Genomic DNA, 19,716 nt, shown 5'->3' on the forward strand with positions numbered 1-19,716 from the left:
GGTGAACTCCAGGGACCTGAGCGGGGAAGCGACACATGCAGGATATCGGGCGCAGGATCTTAGTGACTCCTCGCACAGCGTATTATACACGGACAATGCACTTACATGCACCAGGAAGAAGAAGGTGAACTCTGGGGACCTGAGTGGGGAAGCGACACATGCAGGATATCGGGTGCACGATCTTAGTGACTCCCTGCTCAGCGCATTATACACGGACAATGCACTTACATGCACCAGGAAGAAGAAGGTGAACTCCGGGGACTTGAGCGGGGAAGCGACACATGCAGGATATCGGGCGCAGGATCTTAGTGACTCCCTGCACAGCACATTATACATGGACAATGCACTTACATGCACCAGGAAGAAGAAGGTGAACTCCGGGGACCTGAGTGGGGAAGTGACACATGCAGGATATCGGGGGCACGATCTTAGTGACTCCCCGAACAGCGCATTATACACGGACAATGCACTTACATGCACCAGGAAGAAGAAGGTGAACTCCAGGGACCTGAGCGGGGAAGCGACACATGCAGGATATCGGGCGCAGGATCTTAGTGACTCCTCGCACAGCGTATTATACACGGACAATGCACTTACATGCACCAGGAAGAAGAAGGTGAACTCTGGGGACCTGAGTGGGGAAGCGACACATGCAGGATATCGGGTGCACGATCTTAGTGACTCCCCGCACAGCGCATTATACTCGGACAATGCACTTACATGCACCAGGAAGAAGAAGGTGAACTCCAGGGACCTGAGCGGGGAAGCGACACATGCAGGATATCGGGTGCAGGATCTTAGTGACTCCCTGCTCAGCGCATTATACACGGACAATGCACTTACATGCACCAGGAAGAAGAAGGTGAACTCCGGGGACTTGAGCGGGGAAGCGACACATGCAGGATATCGGGCGCAGGATCTTAGTGACTCCTCGCACAGCACGTTAAACATGGACAATGCACTTACATGCACCAGGAAGAAGAAGGTGAACTCTGGGGACCTGAGTGGGGAAGCGACACATGCAGGATATCGGGCGCACGATCTTAGTGACTCCTCACACAGCGCATTATACACGGACAATGCACTTACATGCACCAGGAAGAAGAAGGTGAACTCCGGGTACCTGAGCGGGGAAGCGACACATGCAGGATATCGGGCGCAGGATCTTAGTGACTCCCCGCACAGCGCATTATACACGGACAATGCACTTACATGCACCAGGAAGAAGAAGGTGAACTCCGGGGACCTGAGCGGGGAAGCGACACATGCAGGATATCGGGCGCAGGATCTTAGTGACTCCCCGCAAAGCACGTTATACATGGACAATGCACTTACATGCACAAGGAAGAAGAAGGTGAACTCCGGGTACCTGAGCGGGGAAGTGACACATGCAGGATATCGGGCACAGGATCTTAGTGACTCCCCGCACAGCACATTATACACGGACAATGCACTTACATGCACCAGGAAGAAGAAGGTGAACTCCAGGGACCTGAGCGGGCAAGGGACACATGCAGGATATCGGGCGCACGCTCTTAGTGACTCCCTACACAGCACGTTATACATGGACAATGCACTTACATGCACCAGGAAGAAGAAGGTGAACTCCGGGGACCTGAGCGGGGAAGCAACACGTGCAGGATATCGGGCGCAGGATCTTAGTGACTCCCCGCAAAGCACGTTATACATGGACAATGCACTTACATGCACCAGGAAGAAGAAGGTGCACTCTGGGGACCTGAGTGGGGAAGCGACACATGCAGGATATCGGGTGCACGATCTTAGTGACTCCCCGCACAGCGCATTATACTCGGACAATGCACTTACATGCACCAGGAAGAAGAAGGTGAACTCCAGGGACCTGAGCGGGGAAGCGACACATGCAGGATATCGGGTGCAGGATCTTAGTGACTCCCTGCTCAGCGCATTATACACGGACAATGCACTTACATGCACCAGGAAGAAGAAGGTGAACTCCGGGGACTTGAGCGGGGAAGCGACACATGCAGGATATCGGGCGCAGGATCTTAGTGACTCCTCGCACAGCACGTTAAACATGGACAATGCACTTACATGCACCAGGAAGAAGAAGGTGAACTCTGGGGACCTGAGTGGGGAAGCGACACATGCAGGATATCGGGCGCACGATCTTAGTGACTCCTCACACAGCGCATTATACACGGACAATGCACTTACATGCACCAGGAAGAAGAAGGTGAACTCCGGGTACCTGAGCGGGGAAGCGACACATGCAGGATATCGGGCGCAGGATCTTAGTGACTCCCCGCAAAGCACGTTATACATGGACAATGCACTTACATGCACAAGGAAGAAGAAGGTGAACTCCGGGTACCTGAGCGGGGAAGTGACACATGCAGGATATCGGGCACAGGATCTTAGTGACTCCCCGCACAGCACATTATACACGGACAATGCACTTACATGCACCAGGAAGAAGAAGGTGAACTCCAGGGACCTGAGCGGGCAAGGGACACATGCAGGATATCGGGCGCACGCTCTTAGTGACTCCCTACACAGCACGTTATACATGGACAATGCACTTACATGCACCAGGAAGAAGAAGGTGAACTCCGGGGACCTGAGCGGGGAAGTGACACATGCAGGATATCGGGCGCAGGATCTTAGTGACTCCCCGCACAGCACGTTATACATGGACAATGCACTTACATGCACCAGGAAGAAGAAGGTGAACTCCGGCGGACCTGAGCGGGGAAGCGACACATGCAGGATATCCGACGCACAATCTTGTTAAATTGCGCCAGACTTCATCCTTGTCGGACAGTCCGAATCAGGATCAGGTAAGTAAACATTCCCTATTGGGTTTTCCTGAAACATCCTGCATTCTAACCATGTAATGGAGATCACTATGTGGCCCAATAGCCTTTGGTTTGGTTAATACAGTCTAACGGGTACCCAGCCTGCACAGGGAAGGCTAAGCTAATGAGCCAGCGCTCTACAGCCTCATTGATGCTGCCCAGTACATCTATAGCATATGTAATACTCCAGTTTTTTTATGACAAAAGGCAAAGTTTTATAAGAATATCATGGGATGCTGGGGCAGCTGGTCTTTGAAATGTTTGTGCTTATTGCAAGCCTATAAGATGCTACCCAAGAGTGCCTGTCTTAAGTACAATGGGGCAGATTTACTTACCCGGTCCATTCGCGATACAGCGGCGCATTCTCTGAGGTGGATTCGGGTCCAGCTGGAATTGACTAAGGCAGTTCCTCCGACATCCACCAGGTGTCGCTGCTGCACTGAAGTTCATCGGAATGCACTGATCATCTCCAAGCCGCGACGAGTGAAGGTAAGCGCATGTCCAGCGACACTTTTTTAAGAAAAATGCTGGAGAACTGTAACTATAAACCTTTAGGGGTGGTGTCTGGCAATCTCATCTATAGCTGCCTGGTAATTATACCATTTTAAATTATAACTTTTTCTTACTTAATACTTGATATTCTGAGTTATTTTTCAGTATTTTAATGTGATCCTTAAGTTTTGCCTATTCGCTGATTATTCTTATCAGTTTTGTACCTTGCTGCCATTTTGGTTTTGACATGGGTTGTCTGACTTTGCCTAGTCTCTCTGTATTTACGTTCTATGTACTTATCCCGAATAGGGACTGCCACCCAGTTATCACTTCCACTTTAATGCAGGGATGGCAAATAGGCAGGGTTGTGGTAAGTGTAGGGCTGACACTTCTTCCCTGTCTTGACAAACCAGTGTATCAAATGTAATCAAATTGTCTATTGTTTATGGAAAATTATTTAAAAAAGGTAAAAGTAAGTTATGCTAAAAGGAAAGCAAAACAGGAACAACTGATTTTCGTTGAACCAACAAAAATAAAGCCATCAAAAAAAGATGGGTGAGATTTATCAGAAGTATCTGAAAGCAAAATGTATCCAGTCGCTCATTGCAACCAATCAGGTTTTATTGTAGATACTGATGTTGGTTTGATAGGTGGGCTCTGATTGGTTGCCATGAGCAAATAGAACAATTTTGCTCTCAGACAATTCTGTTAAATTTCACCCTAAAACTTATCATTAAAAAAGCTCAAAACCTGCTCCATCTGCAAACAGATAAAAAATCGAAAACATAAAGAACCAGATGTATGGAAACTGGTTTGTGCAGTTTGCCTTGATTATTTAATAATGCCCCTCGCTCTTCGTTGACCCGCTCTGTTTCCAGGATGTGACACGGTTGCATCTTGCAGCGCTTTCAATCAACTCCGTGTGATACAATTGTGTCAGATTCTAGACATAGAAGACACCCTTTAGGTGCAGTTTTCTAAAGTGTCAGACAAAATATGTAAACTTAGATACAAAACTGACACAGACACAATAAGATATGTGGTCCAATGTCTATATTTGCTTTGGAAAATGATTTTATCATGTAAGTATAAAAAAAAATAAAATAAAGCTTTAAAGTGAACCAGATTATTAAATTATCATGTTATTTATGTTAAAAGGGAACCTAATCAGGGATTAAAGACAGGTTCCAATAACCAATAGCATGTTCATTTCAAAAATGCCCTTGTCTGCAATGGGAATAAATCTGGAGGTTTTTTAAAATAGATTATTTTACATTCCCTGCTCCCTTCCAGCATTGTGTGGTGAATCTTAGTGGAGGAGGGTTAATTTAAATGTTATCATCTTTTCGATTCATCCTCCCCTCCTTCTCACTCATGGCCTTCCCTCAGCCTTTCCCCTGCTCTCAGAGTGAGAAGCATGGGAGGAGGGATTGAGGAGAAGATGACTTGTGCCTTTTAAACTCGGACACCCCCCCCCCCCGGACTCACCGCTCGCTGCTGTCAGGGACCCAGGTAATATACCATTTCTCTAGGGCAGTGATGTCGAACCTTTTAGAGACCGAGTGCCCAAAATGCTAACCAGACCCACTTGTTTATTGCAAAGTGCCAACACAATAATTCTAGCATTAAGTTATAAAAATTTTCTTGCTCCGCACTATTCCACAGCTTTCAGCAGTCCTGAGGACACCAATATCCGTGGCAGAAGGAAGGAAAATTCAGATTGCCATTGGAACTTTCCTGAACAGGAAGATTTGTGGGGCCAAGAGCAGCAGCTCCAATGGCTCCAATGATAATCTGACCATGTCCACACCTTCTCTTTCTACAGTATCAGGTATAGACCCAGATGCTTCACGTCCTGGGCTACCTGGGCCTGCAGGAGGATCCCTAAAGTCCTGTCTGGTGAATTCTGTGCTGGGGCAACAGCTTGAGTGCCCACTGAGAGGGCTCAGAGTGCCACCTCTGGCACCAGTGCCATAGGTTCGTCACCACTGCTCTAGGGAATGATATAACTTGGGGGTGTAATATTATATCAAAAAACAAAAAACAAGAACCCCAGGAGATGCAAACGTTTTTTTGCCTTATGACCTGGTTAGTAGTGGTGCATGTGGTCAAGGCCATTTCTTCCATGAACTGAAAGCAGCCCTTGTGCGGATATCACATGGACATGTGATACCACAAGTGGTTGAAAGAGTCATATGACCGGACAACTGGAGGCACTCACTCCTCCGATGAAAGGCTGGGACAGAAGGAAGTGTTTGCGCACTCTAGGGATAGGGTCAATTGATAAACTACAATACATCATACATTCGAAATGGAGTAGTCCAATTTCCACCAGTCCCTAGTGACAGCAGCCACAGCTACACATCTAAGTGCCCTGAAATGGCAATCGCTGGTGTTTCAGAGGTCCCTGCCTAACTGAGTGACCCTACGACTAGTAGAAGCTCTTCCTAGCTCTATGTAAAGTGTGTAATGACATCTGTATATTAACCCAATCTTACTTTTCAGCCAGTCAATCAAGCGGCATGGTGATTTTTCCCCAACACGGACCCATATTCAAGATAGCAGTGCTTTTTCGGTCTGCAGTTTCGCAGGTTCACTCATCACTAAATATGAAACATTTTGGGGCAGATTTATCAAGCTGTCTGAAAGTCAGAATATTTCCAGTTGCCCATGGCAACCAATCACAGCCCAGCTTTCATTTTACCAGTGCTCATGAATATTTTAAAGGGGAGCAGTGATTGGTTGCCAGGGGCAACTAGAAATATTCTGACTTTCAGACACTTGATAAATCTGCCCCTTTGTTCTTCACGTCTTAACAACATACTTGCTCATGTGAATGAGCCATCATATTGCAATATTTGTGCACTGCAGTATATAGCGAATGTGATGTCTACTAACTACAGAAGGTCAGCAGGAGCCCCCACCATCCCGTGAAAAGTATCTTTGATTATTTATTTGGGCAAGAGCATTTCACTTTTTGACTCTAGTATCCAAAAGGCCAGATTTAACCCTGGTCACAGAGGAAATACATTGATACATTTCTATCTAGAGCAAGATCTTACAGTACTTACATACTTTATGTCTTTTCATTAGTCACAGTGTAACTAATATTTGTTCAATAATTCGATTGCGGTCACTTAGTTTTTACTTTTAGGATTTCAAATAAACCAGTGTTGAATATTCCTTCTGTTCTTCTCCTTGTGGATTTTTGTGCGACAATATGACATTAGAAAAAGCCATACAAGCCGGCAATGGGCAAACACCTCCGTACGGGAGCAGTATAGTGCCGCACATGTGTGGCACTGTACCGCTCCGTAGCCGGGAAAAAGATAGGACATGTCATATCTTTCGTCGGAATACGGTGCTGTGCACCATATATTAGCATGGAGAGGGGTGGGGGTGAGCCCTGGCACTGATGTGTGCCCGCCCTGCTATGGTACGGCGGGCACACCTCTGTGTGCATGTAGCCTAAGAATGAGATAAGGTATATCAACAGTAAGAGGGTCTGTCGCCTTTATGTAGTGTTATGCACATTCCATCAATTTGGTGCTCAGGTCCAACAAGTCTCACTCGTGCTTCACCACATCCTGCTACATACGAAGAACTGCTGGGAATCAGCGGTTTTACCATCTAATTTATGAAAACCATCTGTTTTGTTTGTGAATGTGAAAAAATGCTTCAACAGATGCCAAGTGGATATAACACCCATTCAGGCCAACCTCTACTGGAAGGGTACACGGTAACTTCCCATTCTTCATGATTATGTGCCTCTTGCAGGTAGCTCCTTTAGGTACAATAATAACGGAGTCATTTTTTGTGGATGTGCAATGGACAGGTCAGAATGAGCCCTACATTTGGTTATTGCTTTAGTCATTGCACCACTTAGGATTTATAGGATTAATAGTAGGGTCAGTAATACTAACACCATTAACAGAGGTAACAGGGAGAACTGGGTACAATCCATCTAGTAATAGGCTGGTGCTCAAGCATCTGCAAGAAACATAAAACATCATCTGTCCAATCCTATCCAAAAGCTTTATTGTACCTGGCTAAAGTTAACAAAAATTGGACTTGAGAGTTTTTTTTTAAATTTTTATTACATTGGGTTTCCCTAATTAAAAAAAAAAAACAGCAAGATACAATACATCAGAAGTCTTGCATTACCTGTGTAAGAAAGTCCAGAGATTTTGGAATCTCCTGACCTAATAAAACTAGTCTGCATCTTCTTCACTACCAAATATCACTAAATAGTGAAATACTGGAAGCTTGTTAAAGAGGTTGTCCGAGTTCTGAAAAAAAAACTAACTGAGGCCGGGAGCGGGCTGCTTAAAAAAATAAAGTCCTACTTACCTTCCGGTGCCCTCCGGTATCCAGCGCTGCTGTCGCTCTGGTCCGGGCGCCATGTAAACAAACATTGCAGACGGTGCAGCACTGGACTCAGCTGGACTGGACTCAGGCGTTACACACTTTTTTGGCCAATTTTTTTTCTTATTTTTAACTTTATTTTGGTTTTAGAATATTATCAACTTTTCAAAAGTCAGGGTTAGGTTATTTTTAATTACTTTGTGACCAAATTTAAAATTCCCAAAAATAAAACTTATTACATGTCAATAATGAATAATAATTATGAAAGATTACATTCTTTTTATCTGTGCATCTTATGTTGGTCTTTCATATGGTACATTAAAATAAGTCATTAAATAATTTTATCTTAACATTTTTTTTTAATTTATTCTAATATCATTGTGTACAAATAATAATCATAAAACAACTAACAATAAATAATAAACATCTTATTGATTATATTTTATTCATAGTCTGTTTCTCCAAATCTAAGTCCCTTGGGAGAACAAGTTTGGAATTTTGAAAGTGTCTTTGATGGACTTTAGTCTTTCAGTTCAATATTTTACGAATTTGTGATATTACCATGTAAAATGATACTGATTGGTTTCTGGGCCTGAACAGTTGTATTATTTTGTGAAAAAAAAAAACTTTATATCTTGTTCCAAATAACACTATTAACCCTAATTCAAGTAAAACCCAAATACAAGGAGAAAAGGACAAACCATATAAAACTTTATTAATCCAAATGACACAATGATAAAAACATTTTAAAAACAAACACACAATATGATGATGTAGCACACATCAGCTAAGTATATTGTGCCACTAGTAACAAAAATTAGCATGATTGAGAAACACCTCTTTTTGACCCAAATCTGCAGAGATAAATGTAGAAGCTAGACAATAAACATTGTAAAAAGGGTTAAATTTCCATATGACATAAGTGCAAAACTGAGGCAAAGTGTAGAATAAAGGTGATAGATACAGAAGAAGACCTCATGCACATGACCATGAACTAGCCGCACAAACTGCCCCATAGTCTAGTGCACATGTAGGGTGTGGGGGGCACCAAGTCTCACCACATCATGACTGAGCCAGGTCCTATAGCTGCAATGAAGAAAATTTGTAAAATCCAGCACTTTAAAATGAAACTTCTTCTTAATTGGGTTATCACAATAAAATGTATCTGCATACACAGGTATGCTACGCGTTTTGAGTTGAAAAACTCTTCATCATGGCTATTGTATGTTTTTAATTTTAATATGATGACCCAATAAAGGAGAAGTTTCATTTTAAAGATCTGGATTTTACTAATTTTCTTAATTTCATGCTTAACCCGCAACCAGAGAGTCTATCCTGTGCACTCGAAACAAACAAGGGAAGGATCGCCCAACACTCACAGGTGGGACAATTTCCTCACAAAACACTTGCCGTATGGATTATATTGTCCTATAACTGCCCATATCGTGGCACGGATCGCTCACCCCTCCTTTGCCCGGGTTCCAGCTCAGGTGAAGCACATGGCCATCTGAATGGGGCCTTAGTGTGCTCCCTGCCCCCGACACTTGATCCGCCCCTCAAGGCTTCATCAGGGATTTACATTCTCTGGCAGGATCTACTGATGTAACAAATCTACTCATTATTGTGGTGGGGGAAGTCTTCTAAGTCCAAGATCATAGTTTTAATATTTTCTAAGTTTTTAAAACTTCCTTAAACGATCAGTGTGCAAGTAAATCATCAATAAAACTACAATTATTTACTTATTTACAATCTGTTTTGTCACTTATCTCTTGGGTCACGGACACTATATACATTCACCTCTTCTAAAAGAAAGTGATGTTCAATACCACAAGTAGATGCATTCACATTATTGTTGCCGCTGCTCTTCCAAGAAATATGTCAGGTGTAGCATTCCGTGAGACACACATTGGGGCTTATTTACTAAATGTCCTTCGGACTGCACTTTAGTCGGATATTCCAACGCTTTCGGATTTGTGCCGCTGGGACAGGCATTGAGAAGGGGATTTTGGTGAACACAATCTGATTTTGGCATAGCGGCGCTGACTTTCATGCAACACGAATCAGGGGGCAGGCCGTCAGACGATCCGACTGATTCAGAGAAACCACATGATTTGACTTTAAAGGAAACCTACCACTTATGATGGTAGGTATAAGATGTAAACACCGGGCACCAGCTCAGGGTGAGCTGGTGCCGGAGCTTACCTTAGCGAGTGTTTTAAACCGCTATATCGCGGTTTAAACACATTTTGATTTACATCCCCGAGGCAGCTTCGGCGCTGCGCGCGGCCGTGCGCGCGCCTCCATGCGAAGTGCCGGAGGCGTCACGCGCGCACGGCCGCGCGCAGCGCCGAAGCAACCTCGGGGATGTAAATCGAAATGTGTTTAAACCGCGATATAGCGGTTTAAAACACTCGCTAAGGTAAGCTCCGGCACCAGCTCACCCTGAGCTGGTGCCCGGTCTTTACATCTCATACCTACCATCAGAAGTGGTAGGTTTCCTTTAAAATTGTGTCGCAATACATGAACGTACAAATACCGGGAGGAAGATGGTGAACTGGGGTGGACCAGAGCGGGGAAGCGTCACATTCAGGATATCGGGTGCACAATCTTATTAAAGTGCGGCACAGTGCATTGACGTCGGACAATGCACTTACAGGAAATTCTCCGGACCGGGTAAGTAAATGTGCCCCATTATAGTAATGTCCACAATAATAATACAATACATAATACTTTACAAATACATGATTATACAGTGGAATGTCTTTTTACATCATAACTTTCAAATTTTAATTCATGGTTTCTACCTTGTTCAAGTGAAAGATTTTTTGACTATTTTATTCATGGCCTGTCTGATGTCCTTATTCCTCAGACTGTATATAATGGGATTAATCAATGGGGTAAATACAGTATATAGCAAGGAGAAGATCTTATTCATACTTGAAGCTCCTCCTTTTGTTGGAAAGACATAAACACTAAACAGAGTCCAGTAGAATATGGAGACCACAATGAGGTGGGAGCTGCAGGTGGAGAAGGCCTTGTGTCTCCCGATACTGGATGAAATCTTTAAGATGGAGATTAAAATACGAGCATAAGATGCAATAATTATTATGGTTGGTATTACAACTGATGGGATGCTCAATAAGAAGATTTCTAGCTGAACAACAGAGGTGTCAGAACAGGAAATTTCTTGTAATGGGACAAGATCGCAGAAAAAATGATCAATGATATTTGATTTACAAAATTGTAGCCTTGAAATTGTTAGAATATCGGTCAATATTATGGAAAAACCAATTAACCAGCAGATAACGAGCAATTTCACACAATGTACATGAGTCATGATGGAGGTGTAGCGGAGGGGGTTACAGATGGCCAGATATCTGTCATAGGACATCACTGTGAGGAGAAGACACTCAAAAGTTTCTGAGGCACAGAAGAAATAAAGCTGAGTGATGCAGTTAGAAAATGTGATGGTCCCCCCGTTATTTAGTAGGATGTTGAGCATGTTGGGAGCAATATCTGTGGTCAAGAGGATGTCATTGGCAGATAGCTGTGAGATGAAGAAGTACATGGGAGTGTGGAGGCTCCTGCTGGTGGACACCAGGACGATGATCAGGAGGTTCCCACATATTGTTGCAAAGGAAGCCACCAGGAGAAGACAGAAGAGGAAAAGCCTTAAGCATTTGTTGACTTGAAATCCTATAAGAAAAAATTCTGTGACTGTGGTCCCATTGTTGTCCAGTAAATTCATAATAAAAGTAAGTAATCCCCAACAAGTGTCAAAAATACAAGGTCTTACTTACAAGAACCACCATGTGCTATACGTAGCATGTCCATATGTACAGGTTACATCCGGTCTCCCTAAGTTCTTGTATGAATAATAGGGATAGCTGTTAAATAATTATTAATCACAATATTCATTTATACTAGACCATAAAGAGTTAAAGTGATAGATATACATACATATGGTGTATGGGATGAGCTACTGTACATTACATCCAGCCTAAATATATATGAATACCATATATAGGGACACAGAACGTCCAACACTACAAGACACAACTCTACTAGGACTATATACGACAGACGGACAGTGTCATGGCGGCTGATACGGAGAGGCTGTTACATCGGGGCTGATACATCAAGGCTACGACAGCTGGACAACGCTCACAACTGAAGCTGCGGGAAGAGATGGAAACCTCCCGGCCATTACAGAACACACTCTCACTGATACACTGACTGACATGGACACGTGACTGATAACCTGCGCAAGTATCTTGTATCCTGTATTCTACAACCTGGATGACGCCAATAAAGGAGACTTTTTATAAGTATCATCGAGTCCTTCTGGTGTCCTGAGTGACGTATTTTGGGAATAATCACTTTGACACCAAGTGTAGTTATTTGTATCAAATTACTTGTAACAATACACAGAACAATAGACAATATCTGTTATTAGATTATTACAATAGCTCACAATCACGTTCTCAGAATTCATACGATAATGTGATTCATCAAATTATGCGCAATAATGGCTGAATTATTGATATGAGAGAAGCCATAAGGAGACTCATCATATATATATATATATATATATATATATACACATACTGGAGATGAGGGACGGAGATAATTAGTGTTTGGAGACGCTTTTCCATCTTCTCGCTCATCTTTTGGGAATGAGTCTTTTATGGTACAATTTGCATAAAATTGTTATTGGTAACAATTGTTTTTTTTTTGTTTTTTTTTTGCACAAGAACAAACAACCCCAAAGCAAACTAATAGAAGAATAAAAACACATTCGGAGAGAAAAATTCCTTGATTTTGCATCATCGACTTCTAAGAGATGTAACATTTTTGTATGTTTGTGGTTGAGCTATCTTATGGCTTAATTTTTTGCAGGTCAAGTTAAACCTTTTATTGGTTTCATAAACAATTAGATGTGTCTTTTCGATCACTTTTTATGGTGTTTTTTGTTTTGTGAGATTCACAAAAATAATATTTTTTAATTTTTTTAAGGTGTTCACTATACAGGTTCAGTAATGATTTTATTTATTGTATGGGCTGTTACGGACATGGTGATGCCCAATATGTGTGGTTTATGTGGCGATTTTCACGTTTTATTCTATATGGGGCACTTAGAGGACTTTTATTGTGCTTGAGGTCTTTTTCAAACTTTTTTTTTTCAGTTACCGGGACTTGAACAAGTGATCAACTGATCACTTGTTGAAATGAATACACTGCTTTTGGGCATGCTTATTGTGTGGGGGAGAGGAAGGTTAGCCCTTTAGACACTGTGGGGCACATTTACTTACCTGTCCTGCGCGATCCCCAAAAGTGCATTGTCCGACCGGAATGCACACCTGCCGCGATTCACGAAGATCTGCCGGAGTTCACCTTCTTCAAGCATCAGCATGAAAGTGCTTGATCTTGCGATACAACGGGAAAGTTGAAGTGGTAGGTGTAAGAAGGAAATACCGAGCACCAGCTGGTGCCGGAGCTTATTTTTATTAGTTTAAACCACTGTGTCGCAAGTTAAAACACTTTATATGACAATGTCACGGTTATGGGCTACCCACTGCCCCTTTTCACCTTTTTCATCTTCTGCACCCACCCAGGAAAAGAGCACAAAGGCCAGCCCAGGGGATCTCCATGTTATGGCATTATTCAAACTATATACAGAAGATAAAACATGTGACATTTGCAGGCTGTGCTGGCAGTTCCTAAGGCGAACAACAACAATCTGAGCACCATGTGTATTACCAGACACCTGCAAAACAACATGAGCCACAGTGGATGACGCACAAAAAAACTTGGAAACAATTTAGGCTCGCTCTGCTGCAACAGTCATCTCAGCCTTTATTACTGCCTCTCCATCCTCTCTTTGTGGAGAGTGAGAAGACCACTTGTCTCCCTGCAAAGGTAGGCTATGACCAGGGATGTAACTACAGTAGTAGCAGCCATAGCAGCTACTATGGGGCCCACAGTGTCAAGGGGCCCTGTCATCCCACTTGACACACTAAAGAGTGGAGGATGTGAGCCTTTATATACATATTATGCGACACATTGCACAGAATATAACCTATATAACATATATGTGATATATTTATACCATTTCTATGATGTGTATATGCTTTATGTGTATACGGTGTATGGTGCATGTGTGTATATAGTGTATTATACTGTATGTGCTGTACCTTTGTATATGGTATTTTATGTGTGTGTATATGCTCTATGTGTGTATGTATGAGTGTATAAATGTGTGATTGTAACTTGCATTTGTGAGTATACAAATATATATATATATTTCACGTGTGATGAGGGGGCCCCATTCAGCAGCCTGCTATGAGGCCCTGCCTCTCCAAGTGACACAACCACCACCACTAAGCCTGTCCACACTATCCCTGGGAAGGGTTGAGCTTTCTATCCCTAACTGGGGCGAAAAAATTGTAAGTTTAATCCATCTCCCCCATGAGTTCTCATCCTGACTGGGAGCATTGTAAAATTGCTGGACTTTGAAAGGATGCCATTCCGGCTGGTGGAGACAGAGAGCTTATGGTAGTGGTGGCTCCACAATACATCATTCTGTGCTGCCTCTATTATTCTGGAAGGCAGGTGTTAAATGCATAATGCCATTTGTTGCAAGTTGCACTTCACAACAGATGGGCAAGTAAGCATGGGCAGGGACATTACATCTCTTTTACTGCCCATTGAGTGAGTAGTAGTATAGTGGTGGCTGAGTCCCACATAGCAAGCAGATTGGCACATACTTCCCCCACCCACAAATCATGGACATCACTTGTTGTCTACCATTGCCTTCTCCTACTACTCCATTTCCTCCTCTCCTGCCCAGGGCCACATTTGAAAAATGAAAAAAATATTTTTTGGAAATAAAAACTCCCCCAGACCCCCGATTGACCATTTTATTAGATATTATAAAATCCATTTCTTGAAAAATAATCCAAAGGGTCCCGAAACATGTGAAAAAATAGAAAACATTAATGTGTATAATAAAAATAAGAGAGTTACAGTGCTACTTTCCTGCATGGAAACTTATAATGGAGTCTCTGCTCTCTTGGCTGATTTTCTATTTACATGCACACTTTTTACTATAAGGGACATCTACCAAAATTACTGATGGTAGACTGTCCAAACTTACATGCTCATTGTTTAGCAAAGTCACTGGTTAATGGTTAATTGGCATATGTCAAAAGGTCCAGCCAGAACCTCTAAGACATAGAGGGCCAGCTTTGTCCATGTGTAAAATTTACCAACCCAGTAATGGAATGGGGAGGACCCGCCATTCAATACCAGCTAACATGTCAGAGTTACTGTCCTATTACCCTGTTTGAATTTAAAAAATGCAATGACTGCAGAATAAAAAAGTTTGTGATGATACATGCAGTGACTGCAGTATGGAACTGTTTGACAATAGATGTGTGCTCATTGCCATATGAGATTGTTTGTCGTTAGACATGCAGTAACTGCGTCAGATCAATTGAGATTAGACATGTGATGCCTGTAGGATTTCACGGTTTAAGATTAGACTATCAGTGACAGTCACTGACATTGGCCTATATTTTAGTATCTTTTAGTATCCATAGTTTACTTATATAGTTCTTCAGACAGCCCTGAAAAGGGCATTTGTAGCTATCCCTCTATATAGCAGACTGCCCTGAAAAGGGCAAAAATTAAATTGTACCAAGTTACCTGACCCAAGCTTCTGTACAGCAGGGTCACATATCCTGACTAACCAATTACAGCAATCTCCATGCAGGGCATGGCTGTGGCTCCTAGGGTCTGAAATCTGGTTGATTGGCTGCTCAGCAGTCAACCAGCTTTTTTAGATTTTCAACGATAACATTGTCACCAACCTAATGACAAGTTCCCATAGCAGTATACTAGCTATTGCCCACACAGTTTTCTGCTAAAAAAATGCATACTTTCTGCAAGAAGAAGCAACGATCCAAAGGGGGGTGTTATTCATGTGAATCACTGTGGGAGGAACATGTTACCGGTGTCTTCCTCATTCCTCCCTCCCTTCTGCTGATGTTATCGTCTGCTCTGCCCTGATGAAGGGAGGGAGGAATGATGGAGATGTTGGAGACACTGTGCCTCCCATGAAAACACCCCATCAACCAGAGCCTGAACACTGAACCTGAACTTGTGCCGGAAGTCTGTTGAGGGAAGTGAACCTGCAATGTACAATATGGACCCAAATATAGTGGTTACAGTCCACTCTAGCCCCACAAACACTAGTGCCAAGGGATGTACATTCAAAAGAAGTGGAGAGAGAGGTGTCAGAAAAAGAATAAAAGTGATGGATGAATAGAAAAATGAAGGGAAAAATAGAATTAAGCAAATGAGCGGAGATAGTAAGGGGCTGATGATAATAATACGGTATTAGAGAGTCCTCAAAAATAATTTGAGAAATGTATATATATTGGGAAATATTATATATATTGTATATAGGCTTTAAAAGTTTGACATACTGGAATTATATTAAAAAATGGACAACTAAAGGAATTTGGGAAAACACTCACAAACTAACCCAATACTAATTTTATACTTAAAGGACACCTGTCATCAGGTCTCTGCCACTAGTCCTGTCACTACTACCTGTTGGAGCAGCTCACAAGGATCCCATCCCAGCCTTTATCTAGTTATTTCATACATTATTCATTGTAAAATCATCTATTCTTTATCATGTAAATGAGGCTGGTCACATGGTCAGAGGCAGTGATGTCACCCCTGTTCCCCCTCCCCTCTCCTCCCCCTGCTCATGTCTGTGTGTAATGTATAGTAAAGCATTGCTGGTGTGTGTGCTGTATCTGCTGACATGCTGCATCCTCCTTATATACAGGTGAGAGACACAGACATCATCTACACATGAATCTGACATGTTCTGCTCTAACATGGCTGCCAGGAGCTGCTGTATCTCTCCTATACACACACACATGCGCACACAGGCTGCAGGGGGCGTGGCCACCAGCACCAGGAAGCACATCATTATACAGCCTCACATCATTATACAGCCTCACATCATTATACAGCCTCACATCATTATACAGCCTCACATCATTATACAGCCTCACATCATTATACAGCCTCACATCATTATACAGCCTCACATCATTATACAGGCTGTCAGTCATGCACTGGGGGTGTGGCTGTGCCTCCCACTCATGAATAGAGTGGACAGCTTGAATATGCTAATGCTTCATTGGACATTTTACAGGTCATTTGCATACAGCTTTAGGACCTCATTTCTTAGGGTTACAGGCATGTAGAGGGACAATGAAGGGATAGAGGCAATGCTCTCTAATGGCAGTTTATGAAAATATATTTAGTTTAGGGGGTTATTTTGCATGACGGCTTCTCTTTAAGCTGGATAGGAATGTACTGTATTTGGGGGGAGTGTGTAAAAATAATAATACTAGAGGGAAATACTTTGGATAATCCGGAAAATATATAACAGAAATAGTGGAATGACCTTTTTGCTATTCTGGGTGATATGTCGGGCACTGAGCTGGACAGGATTATACAGACATATTTCCAGCACAACTAAAAGTGAGGAATTAAATGACAAAAGAACTACTTACAGTAATTGATGAAAATCATGTGGTAAGAGGATTGGCTGGGTGAAAATGAAAAAGATATTGATTTGAAGGATATTTGAAAGGAATTGGATAGAAATAGAAAAGCAACTTAAAAGAAGAGAAAGAGGTAAAACCATACAGTTTATTTTAGATATCCTTGGCTTATTTGGACAAAAATAGTGGGGTTTTCAGCAGAAAGTGGGTGGGAACATCTTCCTAACAAATTTAATTTTTTTTTTCACAAAATTTGCTAAATGATTGTAGAATAACCTTAGTACAGGCGGTCCCCTACTTAAGTACACTCGACTTACAGACGCCCCCTAGTTACAAACGGACCTCTGGATATTGGTAATTTATTGTACTTTAGTCCTAGGCTACAATGATCAGCTGTAACAGTTATCACAGGCGTCTGTAATGAAACTTTAATGTTAATCCTGATTCTTATGACAATCCAACATTTTTAAAATCCAATTGTCACAAAGACCAAAAAAGTTCTGGCTGGGGTTACAATGATAAAATATACAGTTCCGACTTACATACAAATTCAACTTAAGAACAACCCTACAGACCTTATCTTGTATGTAACCCGGGGACTGCCTGTACAGTTAAAACTAAAATGGAGTCTTATTTTATAGCAGATTAAACACCTAAATGTAACTGTCCATTACATTGTTATTAAGGATGTATGAAGAGGGCTGACACCGATCCCTAACACTTGTGGTGGGTGCCAGCAAGATAACAAACATCAATAAGAAGCTTCTCTGAAAGCTATAATACAAGGCTAAACAAAACGAAGGCTCTCGTAGTCTTCACCACAACTGCATAAAAAAAAATTTCTGCAAGCCAAGCATTTATCTTAAAAATCCTCCATATTTATTCCGCATATTAGTAAAAAAGTGATAAAACATAACCAAGATAGCTTCATTCAATGTCCATAGTCGGTGTACACCTGAGTGTTTAGTGAAGCTCTAAGAACATTTGAATGTTATTTTTGTACTTCTTGGTGATGATTTTTTTTTACTAATACAGGCGGTCCCCTACTTAAGGACACCTGACTTACAGACAACCCATAGTTACAGACGGACCCCTCTGCCCCATGTGACCTCTGGTGAAGCTCTCTGGATGCTTTACTATAGTCCCAGACTGCAATGATCAGCTGTAAGATGTCTGTAATGAAGCTTTATTGATAATTCTTGGTCCAATTACACCAAAAATTTTGAAACTCCAATTGTCACTGGGGCAAAAGAAAAAAAATTGTCTAGAACTTCCATTATAAAATATACAGTTTCGACTTACATACAAATTCAACTTAAGAACAAACCTCCAGACCCTATCTAGTATGTAACCCGGGGACTGCCTGTATATAAAAAGATCTTTAAGATAATTGCTTGGCTGGCAGATTTTTTTTTTTTTTTTTTTTTATGCAACGGTGCAGGCAAAAAGGAAGGCATGTGTAACCTGCCATCTTGGCTAAGATCGTCATCCCTCATTCCATTATCAACTCTCTGTGAAACTCCTAGGCTTGACTTATATCTATGACTATATCTGTAATAAAGCTCTGCTGTAAGAATCCTTTATACTCTAATACAGTATTACTGCAAATAATGGTAGGAGCAGGATCAGTAAAAATACAATGAGAAACAAAAATACAGTAAAAAATAAAATAAGTTTTAAAAGATAATAAAAAATCTATTGAACTAAAAAAAGTTCAAATTAGCCACTTCCACTACATCAGAACTAAAAATAAATACACACAGGAATAATAAACATGTTTGGTTTTACCGCGTCCCAAAAGTCACGTTCTATCAAAATATAAAAAACATTGTGGCTTATTTACGAAGGGTTGCGCGGATCACACTTTCGTTTGATTTTAGAAATTTTCGAGTTTTGCACCACCATGACAGGTATTTAGCAGGGGACTGTGTCGCACAGGATCGGAATTTGGCGCAGCGATTTTTGCTTTCATGCCACAGAAATCCGGGGGCGAGCTGTCGGACGATGCGGACTGAGCGTGGGATTTAAGTTGTGTTGCAAGACAATGCACTTACATGCACCAGGAAGAAGAAGGTGAACTCTGTCGGACTTGAGTGGGGAAGCAATACATGAAGGAAATTGGGCGCACAATCTTTGTGAATTGCGCCGTATTTTGGAAACTCCTGTGGCCGGGTGAGTAAATGTGCCCGATTGTTCCTCGCAGTCAACCCCGTAGGAGAAAATCAAGCCCAAATATCTGATATGACCCATTTTCCCCATTTCACATAAATATCCTAATAAATGTGATTAAAATGTCGTACACACAGTTCAAACCCTCAGAGTGGGAATATTATTGACCCTTTAAGTATTAAGCAACGGATGGATGGGTTATGCTGACCTGTTGTTCTACTTTTAATTAGCAATAGATAGTCATCCATAAGTGCAAGAAAGTA

General features: G+C 42.0%; 1 protein-coding gene across 1 annotated transcript; it reads right to left on the minus strand.

Moving 5' to 3' along the window:
• Positions 1–10,503: 10,503 nt before the first annotated feature.
• LOC140128720 (olfactory receptor 5G9-like) lies at positions 10,504–11,442 on the minus strand. The gene has a single exon (XM_072150418.1). It carries the CDS (start codon positions 11,440–11,442, stop codon positions 10,504–10,506), a length of 939 nt encoding a protein of 312 aa, XP_072006519.1.
• Between the last annotated feature and the right edge of the window lie 8,274 nt (positions 11,443–19,716).

This window comes from Engystomops pustulosus, chromosome 4 (assembly GCF_040894005.1).
Source record: "Engystomops pustulosus chromosome 4, aEngPut4.maternal, whole genome shotgun sequence".
Taxonomy (NCBI): domain Eukaryota; kingdom Metazoa; phylum Chordata; class Amphibia; order Anura; family Leptodactylidae; genus Engystomops; species Engystomops pustulosus.